The sequence below is a fragment of the Bos indicus genome, chromosome 26 (genome assembly GCF_029378745.1).
Source record: "Bos indicus isolate NIAB-ARS_2022 breed Sahiwal x Tharparkar chromosome 26, NIAB-ARS_B.indTharparkar_mat_pri_1.0, whole genome shotgun sequence".
NCBI classification, from domain to species: Eukaryota; Metazoa; Chordata; class Mammalia; order Artiodactyla; family Bovidae; genus Bos; species Bos indicus.
In genome coordinates this window covers 34,393,796-34,410,067 of record NC_091785.1, presented here as the reverse complement: position 1 = coordinate 34,410,067, position 16,272 = coordinate 34,393,796, and the positions used below count along the sequence as shown (strand labels likewise).

Below are 16,272 nucleotides of genomic sequence, written 5' to 3'. Positions count from 1 at the left end.
GTAGTTGGTCTACTTCAGTCATTATTCGCAGACATTTATTCAGCGCTTAGTCTTGGCCAGGCATTGTGCTGAACACACAAATATGAAAGAGACCTAGTTCTGATTCAGCCTCAGGTTTGAAGCCAGATTTCCTACTAAATGTATGTATCCTTCCTTCCATTGCTTGTCTCTACCTGTGTTTTCCATACTCATTTTTTTCAGACATGGTTATTTCTCCGTAGGAGAGTGGTAGTAAATGAGATAACATTTTCTTTAAATGAACTTTTTACTATATTGGTAATTTGGGGTGAACCTTCCTAATTTTCAAAAGCTAATATCTGACTTTAGTAAAGACAGCATTATAATATACTGGGAACTAGATGGTAAACAGACTCTTGGTGAAAAAAGCGGGGGGGGGGCAAAAGTTTTAGAACATGATAATCAAAAACCTGGAATCTAAATTAGAGAGAGTAACAAATGCAGATCTCACATTTGGAATATCTTACTGCCCATTTGGTACAGATCTGTACTCTGGTTATCTAAAACTACATATTTTGAAAAACTAAAAAGTCTATTAAACATATTATTCTGAAACTGCAGCAGTTGACATCGCTCATGTGTTGCTGGCTAGATTTAAAACCGTTTAACTTACTTGAAGAAATTGGTTCTTGTACATCTAAAACTAATATACTGTTATATGTCAGTTATATCTCAGTCTTAAAAATTTAAGATAAAAAAAAAAATTTATTCCTGCTCTGTTTTCTGAAGATCTGTGATTTACTTAAAATTGTTAGCCTTAATTGATAGATAAATGGGACTTCATCAAAATTTAAAACTTTTGTGCTTCAAAGGACACTATCAAGAAACTAAAAAACAACCACAAAGTGGAAGAAAACATTTGCAAATTGTGTATCTGATAAGAGACTTGTATCCAGAATACGTGAAGAACCCTTACAACTCAATCATAAAAGTGTTGTATTGGCCAAAAAGTTCATTTTGGGGTTTTTCCATAAAATATTATGGGAAAAACCGAAATGAACTTTTGGCCAACCCAATAATTATGGGGCTTCCCTGGTGGCTCAGATGGTAAAGAATCTGCCTGCAACACGGGTGACCTGGGTTCAGTCCCTAAGTTGGGAAGATCCCTTAGAGGAGGAAATGGCAATCCACTCCAGTATTCTTGCCTGGAGAATCCCCATGGACAGAGGATCCTGGTGGGTTACAGTTTATTGAGGTCACCGAGTAGGACACGACTGAGCAACTAACACTTGATAATTATGTTACTAGTTCATTAACTTTTGATAGTCCTACATTTTTTGGTGTTTTCTTGGGATGGATGTTTGCTCAGTCATGTGGAAGGAAGACAGTAGGGTAACAGCTGACCTCTTTCTGATTTTGCACAAGTCTCAGTTCACCCCTGCAGCTCTCATCAGAGAGAGTGGTGGGGGCTACGGGAGTGGGTCTCTAGGCTTTTGCAGCCACGCCCAGCAGCCCCTTCCAGCCTCCTCCTCCAAGAACCCTGTGCTGCCCAGCCGCAGGGGCCTGTCCTCTTGCTCCCATGCTCCGAGGCCCTTCCTTCCCCACGATGTTCCAGCTCCCTAGATTCTGCCCCTTCTCACCCCTCTAGCCACCCACCCACCTAGTGAGATCATCTCAATTCTAGCGTCTTTCCACAGCCTTTCTGAAAAATCAGTGGCACCTTCATCTGAGTGCCTTGAATTTTTCATACACTCCTGAGTCAGCGCACCTGTATGGCGTTACATATTCACCTCCTTAGCTTCAGCTGAATTGCCCAGCCGCAGTAGGTGCTCAGTAAATGTCTTACCGATTGAACTGTTAGACTGGGTGAAGCTTTGTCTTTAAGAGAATGGTGGGGAAAGTGGTCCCAAAGTACCTGGAAGAACGGGATCTGACTGTATCATGTACATTTCAAAGTGAGGCAACAGAAACGTGGGCTGCAGTAAAGGTGCTTTGTGCTGCTCAGGGAAAGGACCGGGTGACTACACAGGTTCCCAGTCTCACCCTCCCCTTCAAAGAAATAGATTCCGATTGCCAGCCTCTGCCATCATGCCTGGAAGTGATTGTATTTGCGTTCGCATATCCCACCCCTTTACATGCTTGGGATGCAACCATCTGATACTGACCCTAAATCATTAGCAAGTGACTCTCCATCCCCCTCAATGTACTTTCCATCTAATCAGTTCGCTGCCAGCTCACAGCCACAACCGCATGCCATTGGAATGATGCATCTGACCGCTAGCTGCTTTTAACCTAGTTCCATTTGAACTCGAGTCTCTCTTTTGGAAAAATTCAACCTTATTCCAGTCACCTTTGTGAGCCAAATGGATGAATTGAGTTTGTTGCTTTGATTTCTCCTTTTTGATGAACCTCCTTCCGGTTTGTTGTTTTGAATTTTTATTATGCTTGCTTTGTTTTCTTTCTTGCTCTCCCTTCTCTCATTTTGTTCTCTCCATTCTTCTCATTGGAGGCAATGAGCCGTCCAGCGGCCGGAACTCCCCTCTCCCTTACCGGCCAGACAGCCGCCCTCTCACTCCAACTTACGCTCAGGCCCCTAAACATTTCCATGTTCCAGGTAGGAGCTGACACGGTCCGTGTCTTGGTGTCCTGTCACGGTGTAGAATGTAGCCTTGTCGCTTCTGTCTCGTCTCCATCTCTCACGCTCTGTTCATTGAGATGCACACAGCTGATAACCGCTTAAATTGCAGTGTCTGACCTAGAGGGCCTTTCAGGAGCTGTGTATGGGAAATGCCAGGATCGTATTGAAAGTTTCCATTTTCTCTAAAATTTGTAAAGTAGGGTGGGAGGCAGAAGGTGAAGGAAGGAGGGTTGAATCGCTTTATTTTGTTGTGACTAAAATGTTAATTTTACCCTTATATTGGAACCTTCTAAGCTACCACTCTGTGGCTCACTATCATTGACTATCATGATGGCAATCTGGTTATCTTCTCATTGTAAAGATTGAACCACAGCGTTCTTGAAAGTACTTTTATTTTATCTGTTTGTCTTCAGCGTGGAGATTCTTTCTGTGGGCTTTTCAGAGAGCTGTAAAATTGAGTCATTTGGAGGGTCTTTCTGCAATGTATAATTAACTAACCCTCCATAGCCCGCAGAGAGATCTTGCAATTTAGGCTTGGCATTCTAAGCTTTGGTGTCATGGTGCAAACAGTAATTTGCCACCAGGAACTGGAAGAGTCAGAACCCATATCAATATCTTCATGTTTCGGGTCAGCTCAATGTGTGAAGGCAAGATTGGCCATCAGAGGTCATGATATTATTTTTCCATCCCAAGTACATTGTTTTGCTTCTTTTAGCTACTGAAAGTAGTCTAATAAATGACCGTTATGTTAATGTTAGCATACATATTTGGAATCCGTATTAGTTTTTTCTCTTTTGAGAAAAACTTAATAAACTTAAAAACTTAATAAACAAAGTTCAATAGGATTCATACCCCTGAGATACGACTGCCTTTTTAAAAAAGAAAAAGTTTCATCAAACCTTGAAAATCAGTGTTGTACATTTGTGGCTTTTTCGCAAGAATCCAGTACCCAAGGTTCTGGGGAAACCTTTTGAAATCTCCCAAGTATTTGCAGTCGAAGTGAAATGGTTGTATAATCAAATGGGGTTCGGTATAAAAATGTGAATAATATTTGGCATCTCTTTTCCTTTTTCTTTTTTTTTTAAATTTGGCCTCTGCACGTTAGGATTTTGTCCAACATCTTGTCAATACATCAGATTAGCCTTGCACGTAAAAACTGTTTCTGTGTTTTACAAGAAGGTTCTCTTAATTTTACTTCATCGCTTTCCACTGCTCCACTCATTAGTTGAAAAGTAAATTGAACTGCTAGTCGCTACTGGGAGCTCAATTTCTAGACAGTAGCAATTTGGGGATTTTCCCCAAACTGGTTATGTCTTCCTCACCATCACAGTATCTCCGCTGCTTGCATTTCTCCCCGTTTTAACTCCACTTTTACTGAAGTGTGTATTTGAAATAAATGGCTCATGAGTGAGTGACATCTCTCTGTATCCTAAGATGTATTACAAAGGATTCCATGTCACATGTCTATAGTAATTCACTCATTTCTATAATTTCTTCTTTGGTAACCTCAATCTTTGTAATACAAAAGTCAACCTTCTGGGTTATTTTTGTTCAAGAGTCTTCAGTTCGGTTTGCCTCTGGGTTGATCTGTTTTTCCCATCGCTGAACAGGTTCCCATAATCACTCACCTTTGCTTTTCATTTCCACAGATCAAGGGATCAACATTTACCGAAAACCACCCATCTACAAACAGCATGGTAAAACCCACTTTCCTCCATGTAGCTTTTAAGTAGCAACGTCGGCTCAACTCTTTGCTGTCCTCTGAAACGTTCATCTGCTGTTGCTTTTGAGAATCAAACTGGGGTGTCCAGCATGTTATGCCTTTACGATCTGCTAAGATGCAAATACTGTAAAGTTGGTTTTCCTAGATAGAAAACACCGAGCCTTTTTCTGAGCCCATCAACATGTATCATTTCACTCATACAGGAGGGGAAGTATGGTCACACAGTCATTCACAAACACCCTCACAAGACTTTTTTGGGGGGAGGGGGGATCAAAGAACTTAACCAACCTCTCTGATAATTTTGATGAGCTTGCAGTTTAACTAATTAAAACTAGTGAACACTAGCTATGTAAAAAATTCATTTGACCAAGGGAACTCCCTGGTGTTCCAGTGGTTAGGATTCCACACTTCTGCTCCAGGGGGCATGGACTCAATCCCCAATCCCTGGTCAGGGAACTAAGATCCCACAAGCTTCACAGCTGAAAAAAAAAAAAAAAGAGAAAATGAATTAATTAATTTGACCAAACCCCCATCAGCCTGACTGTCCAGTTCCCCAGTTTCTGATGGGGCATGCAGACGTCTGCGCCCTGTGGTAGAGTGGACCAGCCTCACGCTGAGACACAGGCCCTGGCCTTGGTCCCAGCTTGTCATGTAAACCATTCTGAGATATCACAGATGAAATTTCTGTCCCTCAGTCTCCTCGTCTGCAAAAGCCAGTGCATGAGGCCAGCTTGTCTCTGAAATTCTTGCAAACTAAGAACCACTAACGTGGATCTAGAACTGTGTTTTCCTTTTCTGGGAATATAGAATTTTTAAACCCAGGAAATAGTATTACCCTTTGCAAGTCACTATTCCCTCGACCATTTTTAGGTCTCTGTGGATTCCGATGCTGTAAATCTTCATGAATAGGTAGAAAGCCAAGACTTTGGGTGATTTCAGAAAATTGTACCCAAATTGTGCCTGGAAATTTGAAGGCTGCCTTTAGAATCCAGTTGACGTTAATGTATCCTGAAGGCTTAGGATGACATGAAAAGCAAATAAAGTTGAAATGCAAAGAGGAAAAAAAATTCGGGGCAGCATTATAGGGGAAAAAAGAGAAAATAGGTATTGTAATGACTCCAGGACTAGGTTTTTTTTTTTTCCTTCATCTGTGTTTTTCTTTTTTAGGAGTTTACACCTTGTGCTTGCTTTTTTAAGTTTGTTAACATTGTTTTTGTTTGCTTTTTTATGGTTTAATGTCTTCTCACCCACTCATTAACATGTGAATGTTTACTGACCACCAATTCTAATGCGTAAGTACTGTTTGAAGTCTGGCTTTTTTTTTTTTTTAATTTAAGAATAAGATTCCCAGTTTGATTTATCAGAAACTTTATTTATTTAGAGACTTTTTCTTTAAATACTAAAATCTCTAAGATCCTGCCTCTCCAGACAAAAATAATCAAATAAGATTTAAAGAGATTGGATAATGTTAGGTTATTTATTTGGAAGGAATTGACTTCTTTTTGTGACATTGACTTTATGCTTTACTTTCTATCAGTCTATCGGAATTAAGAGTAACACAAGCAGAGGGGTACATCCAAAGGACTTTCTGCAAGAGAGCAGTTCTGTGTGATAGAAAAAGATGTCATACCATACCAAAAGCTGATGTCTGTGCTCTGTGCGTTTCGAAAATGCTAGATTTAAATAAAGTCACACTTCTCATTCTTTAACACGCTAACACCTATTATCCTTCTTTAAGAAGAGGATATACAAGGCAGTGTTTTCCAAGCTGATTTTATCTTTTTTCCTCATAAGATTAGAGATTAAGAAAAACACTGTTCCATCTCTAACTGAGAATTTACCCCTTTTTAATATATGGCAACCTCGATCAAGTTACTTAACCAAAATGAGACTCAGAGATTACTTTAAAAATGAGCAATTGGAGCTGAAAATTCAAAAAGTTACTTCCAGATTTAAAAACCTTCGGAGAAGGTAATGGCAACCCACTCCAGTACTCTTGCCTGGAAAATCCCATGGGCAGAGGAGCCTGGTAGGCTGCAGTCCATGGGATCGCTAAGAGCCGGACATGACTGAGAGACTTCACTTTCACTTTTCACTTTCATGCATTGGAGAAGGAAATGGCAACCCACTCCAGTGTTCTTGCCTGGAGAATCCCAGGGATAGGGGGAGCCTGGTGGGCTGCTGTCTATGGGGTCACACAGAGTCGGACACGACTGAAGCGACTTAGCAGTAGCAGCAGCAAGCTCCTGGAGGGGGCCAAGTTGTATCTATGGTATATAAATACATATTATTAATACATTTAGAAATGTTTAGTAACATCCCAGATCAGTTTGCAAAATTAGCCAGAGTCAGAGTCTGACCATTTAGCCTGGCTTGTTTCTGTAATTACATTTGGGGCTCTAAGCCAGTGACCCCTCCTGTAAGCACAGCCATTAAGCACACTGTGAACCAATGGTGCTCCTAGTCCGATTTTGTTGTTTTAAAGTTGGATGACTCACTTGTATATGCAGACCCTTGAACAGAATGACCAAATGGATACGGCAAACCTAAGTCTCAAGGCTAATTCCTGCAAACTGATAGTGAACTTTCCTGCTGCCATTTCACCTGGTACTCAAGGACACATATATAATATGCAAGGATTAAAATGAACCGGATCAATTTTTTTATGGCTAAGAAGCCACAAAGATCCAAAACCAACTCTCTTACAATTAACACCTACAGTCAAATGACAGTGTCATGCATTTTACTTACCTCTTTAATTTCAAATTACTAATTCAAGTTTCTAATTGCTGTAGAAGAGTACTGTCCAATGGAACGTTCTGTGATGGTGGGAAATGTTCTTTAATTATGCCGTCCAATACAGTGGCCGCTAATCACAGGTTGATCACATAAAATGTGGCTAGTGTAGCTGAGGAACTGAATTTTAATTTTATTAATCATTTTGGTTTATTTAATTGCATTAATTTAAATGTAAATAGCCACACGTAGCTCAAGCTAGTATTGGACAGCACAGCTCTAGAACAAGGTTTTTTCAGATGTAGAATAGATGTGGAGTGAAGCTTTGCTTCTGGCAGAACACAAAGAAGATGAGTTGTCACCCAGGCACTGTTAGTGACTGGGTGATTGATAATGGTGATAAGCAGCTATCTGGAGTTGACACTTTGGCCAGAGCACAAGAAAGCGATGTCAGAGAGTTGTACCACTGTGGCCTTGCAGACCGAGAGCTAAGCTGCCCCTGATTCCCATCCAGATGCAGCTGCCTTGGCAGCCCAGAGCAAATCTTCGGAAGACATCATCAAGTTTTCCAAGTTCCCAGCAGCCCAGGCTCCAGACCCCAGCGAGATTCCAAAGATTGAGACGGACCACTGGCCTGGTCCCCCCTCACTTGCCGCCGTAGGTATGCCGCTGTTGCAGCTAAGCCAAATGGACGGATTGCTAGGCGATTTCAAAATGAAATGCTTAAAAAGTATGCAGGGAAATGTGTAAAGATTCTAAGAAAAGTATGACCAAGAGGTAGAAGAGGGAAAAGAACTAATGTAGTATTAAGATGTGTGCAGAATACTTCCAAGTTACAAAAACCCAACCACCAGAGCCTTACGCTAACCAAACCCAACAAGGGGCAGAACTGGTCTAAAACAGGTGTTTTGTGTGGACTCTCAGTGGTTGTTGTAAAATCAGTAACTCTTTTGAATGTAGCTGAATCAAAGCCTCCTGCCTTGAACTTTATTCTCTATAGTTATAGTGAGTGAATTTACTGAGTGTCCACAGAAGCATGACTTCTTTGAATTAAATTTGTTTTAGATGATTTCTGGGTTGTAATTAAAGTTCTTAACAACCAGTCGTAACACTGAAGCACTTTCATTTTTCTTGCCTGATCACGTTCTCCATTACTAAGAAGGGCTGTTACGAAGTAGCAGGTGTTCTGGAATATTGCTCGTGCAAAGTTACATGATTTCACATCTGTCATTTCCATGACTTCTGTGCTAATGTCACATTTGAGCTGTTTCATTCTTTGCTTTGAACCGCACATTTATGCTTTAGAGTTGTGTCTCTGTCTTTACTGTTTTGTCATTAGTTACATCACTTGACCCTAAAAAATGCTGTCGGCAAACTCATAAGCTGCTACTGAAAATTTAGTGAGTCAGCTTTACGAAGATATGACTGTATTATCATATTTCTGTTGACAACCTAAAGGCCTTCAATTTTCCAAAACTCCCAAATTTTCTTCATCCTATTTTGTTATCAAGTTATTTTTAGAATAACTTTTACAAGCAATATAAGTGGACTTTAAAGCAATTGATAGTTACAGAAATGGTTGAAGGAAAAATCTACCTCCTTGGTTCATTATTTACATGTATTTTATACATTATGTTGGCTTAAGGTGTCTCTATTGCTAGTTCTTACAGACTTTTCCTAGTGTAGATTAAAGTGAGAAAATTCACATTGCCATTTAAAAACTAAAACGATCATCAGCTTTTTTCTGCTAGTCCACATCCTTCAGGCAGTTCTTAGGGCTAACTGAGATTCCTGGTTCAGTCATGTTGCTTAGTGGGGACATTAAACAGCTAAACTTTGGGGAAGAATTAACATTTTATTGTTATCAACTGTCAACAGTAAATAGTTTAAAGCTCTTTGGGTTTCCAAAATGAAGAAAACTTCTGGTCCATTAATCAAAATGATGAAGACTGAAACTATTAAAGTTTATTTTGATTAGATTAGCAAGCTTTCCTGTTTCCTCCCACAGCCAGATTAATCCAGGCAACATAGGAAAACAGTAATTATCTTACTTTTCCAACCATTCAGACAGATTCCTCCTTTCTACCCCAGCTCCTTCTTTCCAGGAAGCTTAAAATTTGTACATTATCTGCTATATTATACTGAAATAAGTAACTTCATAGCTGCAGTAACCCTTTTTATGGATCCATTCTTATAAAACTTTTTTGGACCATTTTCTAAGAGACGGAAGACAAGGAAACATTAGAGACCCATCCCTTAAAAGAAAAAATAAAGCATGCTTTTTAATAAATTTATTGAAAGTAGAGGGCAGGGTGATAGTGTGGTGACAAATCTAAATATTCAGAAAAAGGGAAAACTATAAGATTTTCAAACTCCTCACAAGAAAGTGACTATCTTACCTATTTGATGATAGCTAGATGAATTTGGATTCCTCTGTGTTTGAACACTGACCCCAGGGACATCAAAATAATAACTATCCATGTCCCTCCCACCTATTATGGACACTCTGGCCAGTGGCCCATGGGATGACATAGACCCAATCATAATCGCAATCCAGGTTCTAAGTGAGCAGATCAGATTTGTTCCAGGCCAAAATTTGCACCTTACTGAATCACACAATGCACTGGCTTGTCAAATAGGGCTCCCTGTCTCAAGCAGCCAGGCAGGGATGCTGAATTGGTGGCAGGCTTTTTTTTTTTTTTTTTTCTCTTGTGTTGTTCACGAATGCTGACGACCACTGCTGACTTTGCTCACCTGACGAGTTGAGCACAGTTGCTCTAATCCCTTGAGACCCAACCCCCCTTCCCTGGGGCTAACGTGAGAAGTTGTGTTTGCTGTGGAACTAGGAGCTGACACGAGACGCAGATCTAGTGGCCGAGAGGAAGAGGATGAAGAGCTTCTGAGACGCCGGCAGCTTCAAGAGGAGCAATTAATGAAGGTTTGTCCCGTAAACGACTTTGCTGAAGCCTTGGGTTCTGTGGATCCTTGTTATGGAATGACGACTGTGGGCGAGCCACCAAGATGAGCAAGAGGTAGTCCCAGATCTCTTGCTGTCAGGTAGGAGAGACGAGATGGGCACGTAGTGACTTTAAGGCAGAACATTTAGTGGGTTCTGGAAGAGAGCATGAGGAGGTTGGAGGTCAAATGGGCATGGAATAAATATTAGGGCTTCTTCAAGGAGAGCGAGACTCTGTGTGGGGCGTGTGGGTATGGTACCTGTGTTGAAAGGATGCTAAAAGGCCAGGCACAGCCCAAGTGTACTTCAAGGCGGTACAAAACCTTCCTTCCCTCACGCAGGCTGTGCTGAAGGAATTCCCTTGGAACAGAGCATTTCTCCAAGTCTTTCTTTGGACTCATAGGACCTTGTGTGTGTATCTGGGCCAGGAGAGAGAGATAAAGTAGACTCTCACCAAAGCACCCTCATGATAGCCTCTGTCTCTAGCATAGGCCTGCAGCATCCCAGAAGACCAAAGGAAGGGTAGTCAATTGTAGCCGGGGGTTGAGGGAGCTGAGAAATTGTAAACTCCTACTAACAAAGATTATTTTCCAAAGATACTTAATCATCTGGGGAAAGCACATATACTAGTTTATGGGGATACAAAGTTGCATGTATTATGTGATCCCCGTTTTGTATGTTATGTGCATAGAAAAAGATTGCATGGGGTAGGTCAAAATGGCAATAGTGGTTATCCCTGGTGGATTATGGCCTGTTCTTTTTTCCTTCCAGATTTTTCTAGACTCTGTACAATGAGCATGCATTATTTTTCCCCTATTTTTTAAACAAATCAGTATAATTTCTTTTTAAAGGCTGCTATCCCTAAGCTTCCCTTCCCATGTCAAAAATAGGTACACCCTCGCACACTGCCTCTTGAGTTTCCCTGCTGGCACTTTGGGGGTAAGGGGAGGGGGCAGAGAAAGGAGAACACTCTTCTGATGTGGAGCCTGGCTGAGGACAACCAAGCTTTGACATTGAAGAGGCCAAGTGGGGTTCAAGGTCCAAAACCTGGCTGACTTTTGGGGGAACCCCCAGGCTTGGGGACAATATGCTTCAGGCCTCTTTAGAGTCAGGACCTTCTTGCAGGATCCACTAAAAAGAAACTGCATCTCCCTGAAAGTGACTGCAGGCTCCACTTTCATTTTTTTTTCTCCATGAATAGCTCAACTCGGGCCTTGGCCAGTTGATCCTGAAAGAAGAGATGGAGAAGGAGAGGGAGAGCCGGGAGAGGGCCTCCCTGGCCGCCAGTCGCTATGATTCCCCCATCAACTCAGGTGAGCAGCAGACCCACTGCCTTCCCTGAGCTGGGAGCCGGCCACCTGCCTGTGGGGAACCTATCTTGACTGTTCCAGGGCTGCTCCAGCAAAGGAAGCATGACAGTCCTTTGGGGAGGAACACTTGGAGGGTGTCACGAACCAGGAGGGGTCAGGTTCCTTGTGCTGAGTCTACCTTCTAGAACATACATCTGAATCCATCTCAGAGGAAAGTGGCCAAAAGGAAGTTCTTACAGAGAACAGAATTCTTTTTTTTTTTTTCAATGTTTTTGTCCACACTCTGCAACATGCAGGATTTTAATTCCCTGACCAGGGATCAAACCCATGTCTCCTGCCTTGGGAGTGCAGAGTCTCAACCACTGGAGTCCCAGAGAAGTCTGAGCACAGAGTGCTTTCTAACTGTAGAGAGCATGAACACTATTTTCTAAATATTTTCTATATTTTCTAATATATTCAGTGTAAGAGCTGAGGGCTAACAGTGATTTTTTGATACTTTTGAAAGAGATTACTCATCTGCTGGGCTGAAATAGTCTATCAGTAATTTTCCCCTGCTTACACTTATCATAAGCCAAATCTCTTTCAAGCTGTAAAATTTCTTCTCTCATGTTCTAAACTAGTGCATAATTTTCTCTCCTGAGGGTTCCTTTAAACATGTGTTTAGTATTTTCCTATGCAAATACTTCTGCTAAACATTACTTCATGTAATTGTCACAACATACCAAGAAGCACATGATATTATCATCCCCAATTTGTAGATCAGGAAACAAATTCAGGAAGTTTTAGTTACTTACTCAGTGTCACATTGCTGATAACTACAAAACTAAGATTAGGAGTCCAAGTGTTATAACCCCAGAGCCCACACTCGTAGCTGGAATGCCCTCCTACCTCTCATAGATGCTGACTGGTATTGATCTTAGATTAGGTAGCTTTCTAATCTTTAGAGTAAATCCTTCCAATTCTGCAGATCTGTGCTCTAAGAGTAAATAGCACTGCATCTACATGGGTCAAGCAGTGAAGACCTTAAAAGATGGAATACCAGGCCCAAAGATGCAGTGGTGTTAAGTCACAGAGCCAGAATTCAAGCCCAGGTCCGCTGCCTCCAAAACCCAGCAGCATGAGGCATCCATGCTGCTGATCGGTGGGACACCTTTTTTCACAGGCCTTCCAGGAGTCTAGCAGTGGCTGGCCAGTAGACCCTGGTAACTTACATGTTGGCCTCCAGATCAGTTATCACTGCCATACCAGCCAGGGCTTGGGTCTATACATCCCAGTAGCCCTGGGTTCAAATCATTGCTCAGATCTTTACAAGCTGAGCAACCTCGGGCAAGTACTTAACTTCTCTTGGTCCCTATTTCTTCTCCTGTAAAATGGAAATAATATCAGCACTATTAGGATTGTGTTGAGGAGTCAGAGATAAAGCATGCCAAGCATGTCTTTCTTCCCAACCCCTCCTTGATAATGTCACTGCCCGCCCATTCCCTGTATCACCCAAATCTGGTGGTGTTTTGTCAACATTTGAGCCCAATATGAGGCTTCTCAGGTGGTGGTAGGGTTAAAGAACCCACCTGCTGATGCAGGAGACAGAAGAGATGAGGGTTTTGTTTTGTTTTTTTTTTTTCCTTGTCTAAATCTTCTGCAGAGTAGAAGACACACTGGCAATTTCATGAAAGAATTACAGTTTCGGTTCCTAACAATTGCTTTTTTAAATCTTTCTCTTATTCAGCTTCACATGTTCTATCATCCAAAACCGCATCTCTCCCTGGCTATGGAAGAAATGGGCTTCACCGGGTAAGATTTCTCAATGACTCGTTTCTGAGTTTCTTCCCTCTTCAGTCCTGGTTGAAATGTTGACGTACTGTCTGAATATATCTGACAATATGATCTCAGCGTTGGAATATAATGAAAATTGTAATCTCTCTGGTCTCCTGGTAAATCACTTTGAGTTACAGGCAAAATAAAATATTTCTTTTGAGAGAAAGGGAAATTGACTTTAGATAAAACAATTGCCTATACAAATTATTCTTTTTGATGGTTTATTAAGTTATTGGCCAATTTTAAGTATGTTTGGAACAACTTATGAATGTGAATCTATGTTTTTAACTTTGTGTTTTATGAGATAAGTATATCCCATGACAATTTAACATCTGAATTAAGATATGCTGTAAGGACAAAACATTAGAAGTACAGAAACCTTCTTACAAGTAAATCTCACCAATAGTTTTTATATTGATTGCATGTTAGAATGATAATATTTTGGAAGCCTTGGTTTCAGGAAAATATATTAAAAATTTAAAAAATAGCCTATAGAAGCTTGTGGGAAAACTGGATTGTGTGGCAAATTTCTACAATCAAGTAAAAAGTAATTATATACTGGAGCCCCTATCTCTGCTGTAAAATGATACAGGAAAGTTTGTCTCAACCTCGCTCCCCACAAAGCATAGAACAAGTGTAATTGTGTAGCTCTGATGCGGAGAAATGTGTTTTTATTTATCAGCAAGAGATACTTGCTTACCGAGGGTGTGAGCAGTAGCATTGAACATATACAACAGAGCCCAAGGATTTCATAGAAGAAATATGTAGGGGAAGTAATGGCAGTCCAGCAACTCAACTTGGAAGGAATTCTCAGGATTTTTAAATCCATTCTTCCCTTCCACCTGACCCCAAAATGAGGACTGTGAAGCGGGTTTTCTCATGGCGTGTTTCCCCTCCTTTCAGCCCGTTTCTACAGACTTCGCTCAGTACAACAGCTACGGGGACGTCAGCGGGGGAGCGCGAGGTGAGGCCCCAGCGCGGTGCCGCTGACCGCGCCCCGGTGGGGTGGGGCCGTGCTGCCGCAGGCGCACGGGCTGGACTCTGTGACATCCTGCAGTCAGACCCCATCTGTCCGAGAGCCAACATGTCAGTATCTCTACAGACATGAGACGACACCTTTTTCTAAGGGAAAAAGGAAAGCTACACACATTCCTTCCTTGTAGGAAGGAATTCACTGGCCCTACTATGTGCTGAGCACTGGAAGTAAAGTGATAAGCAAGCCGTGGGTCTGTCTTCAGAATGCATGTTGCAGAGACAGAGAGAGATAGAGAAACTCTGAGATAGATGCTATGACTGGACATGCAAAGAAAAGGGAGCCACATCTTCAGGGTATCAACTTCCACGAGAAAGGGTATTTAAATTGATAGCTAAAACTGGGACAGGCATTTCTTGGCTTTAGGGAGCAACCGGGCAGTATGGGCAGAGACCCAGAGCTGGGGGAGAGCATGGCTCACGGGGGCATGTTTGGAGAATTGCAATCGGATGTAATCTCTGTTTATGTTTCCGTATTTTTCTGTGGTTCTGCCCCTTCTGAGATTTTCTTTGTCTTTCCTTTCCAGACTACCAGGTATGGACCCCTGTCTTTCTCAAGTTGACTACATGGGCAAAACAGTCTTTTTCCAATCCAGACGTGCTCTTCTGCTACTCCAGAGAAGAGTTTCTTTTGAGAAGACCCTGATTTTTGGTTGATCCATCTCATTAGTCCACAGATGTGAAGAGCCATGAGCAGCAGGCATGCCTGGTACCCAGATCAAGCCAGTCCTGCAGGCTTTGCGGACAGGGCATGAACCAGGCCAGATGTTGAGGACTCTCTCACTCTGCCTTGGAGAGTCTTCTCGAGGGTGGAAGTGGCCCAGCATCAAGGGTTCACACATGTACAGCTGTATTTTCTTTTAATCATAACCACTCACTCCTTGAGGCCTTCTCCTCCTCTTTGTGGTCACAAATGAAACCCCTGTCTTGGCCAATAGGAAAGAGCTGCTGTGTGTAGCTTTCCTTTTTCTCTTAGAACCTAAACCTAAAATGATGATGGAGAGTGAGAAAAGGGGAAAAGTGCAAAGAAAACTAAAATTTAAATTTAAAAAAAAGTCATAGACTTGGCGATTCTTTGATGTACCATGTACTTTCATGCATGCAGCCTACATTCAGGGATTAGTGAATAGTTATTAAGCCAGGATCTTTCATCTACTGGATTATAAGAGGGCAGTATTCCCAGTATCCTTGTTTTTGTTCAGCAAGGAGCTCATTTTGAAAACTCCATGGTAATTAAGATGACACAGCTGTAAAATGGCAGTGAGGATTTGAGATCCAGACAAGGAGGTCTGGGAGCCCGCCGAGCTCTGCCCCAGCTCCCCCACTGCCAGGGGCTCCTCCTGAAACCTGCTTCTCTGTTGCAGACCCTCCCAGATGGCCACATGCCTGGAATGAGGATGGACCGGGGCGTCTCCATGCCCAACATGTTGGAACCAAAGGCAAGCGTGGCTCTTCTTCTCTTTCCTCTCACCTGGAGATGAAACTGGGACGAAACCCTCGAAAGACTTGATTTTCTATCTTTTTCAGTACTGAGACCCGCTTGGCTCCAGCCTTGTCCATTAGTCAAGCTGTATCATAAAGCATCCTTCTATCCCTTTGGTTTTGTCTCACCAAGCCAGCAGGGTTAAACCCTCCCTGAGTTTGGTGCTATGTTCACAGTGACGTGCCAGCACTTCCCTCCTGTGACCTTGGTACTCACTCAGCCCCTGCCACGAGCACAGCAAAGCCTGCCCAGTACTACGTGGAGCAGCTGCAGCCCACCCCAGATAAGATGACCAACATGTCCCAACTTGCCCAGGACTCTCCTGGTTATAGCACCGAAAGTCTTGCATCCTGGGATCCTCCGCAATCCCCAGCAAACTGGGATCATTGGTCGCCCCAGCTCTAGAACATTCTGTGACTCTAGAGGTGTCCAAGGGGTGTGCCCCCTGGTGACCATAACTGGGAGTTATTTCAGTATGTCACCCACTAAATCACTGCTGCTGGGGCTGCATGGCTCCCTGGTTTCATGAGCTGGTCATGGAACAAGATTGTTGAGCCCAGCACAGGTGTCCTGCCATATACAAACGTGTACCTGTCATTTCAGTTCTCTTCTAATCTTTAC

The 16,272-nt window shown here is 42.2% G+C and overlaps 1 protein-coding gene across 14 annotated transcripts in view; it reads left to right on the top strand.

Annotated features, from left to right (window-relative positions):
• Window positions 1–16,272, top strand: part of ABLIM1 (actin binding LIM protein 1) — a 328,672-nt gene that overhangs the window by 305,376 nt on the left and 7,024 nt on the right. For 2 of the 14 annotated variants that reach the window (XM_070780895.1, XM_070780898.1), the window contains 8 exons: window positions 2,468–2,572; window positions 4,246–4,293; window positions 9,902–9,993; window positions 11,213–11,324; window positions 13,048–13,112; window positions 14,040–14,100; window positions 14,696–14,703; window positions 15,533–15,607. In XM_070780895.1, the coding sequence (XP_070636996.1) occupies window positions 2,468–2,572; window positions 4,246–4,293; window positions 9,902–9,993; window positions 11,213–11,324; window positions 13,048–13,112; window positions 14,040–14,100; window positions 14,696–14,703; window positions 15,533–15,607 (566 nt within the window). Of the gene's footprint in view, window positions 1–2,467; window positions 2,573–4,245; window positions 4,294–7,569; window positions 7,717–9,901; window positions 9,994–11,212; window positions 11,325–13,047; window positions 13,113–14,039; window positions 14,101–14,695; window positions 15,608–16,272 lie in introns of those variants that run through there. The other 12 variants (XM_070780888.1, XM_070780887.1, XM_070780894.1 and 9 more) reach the window with 11 other exon arrangements.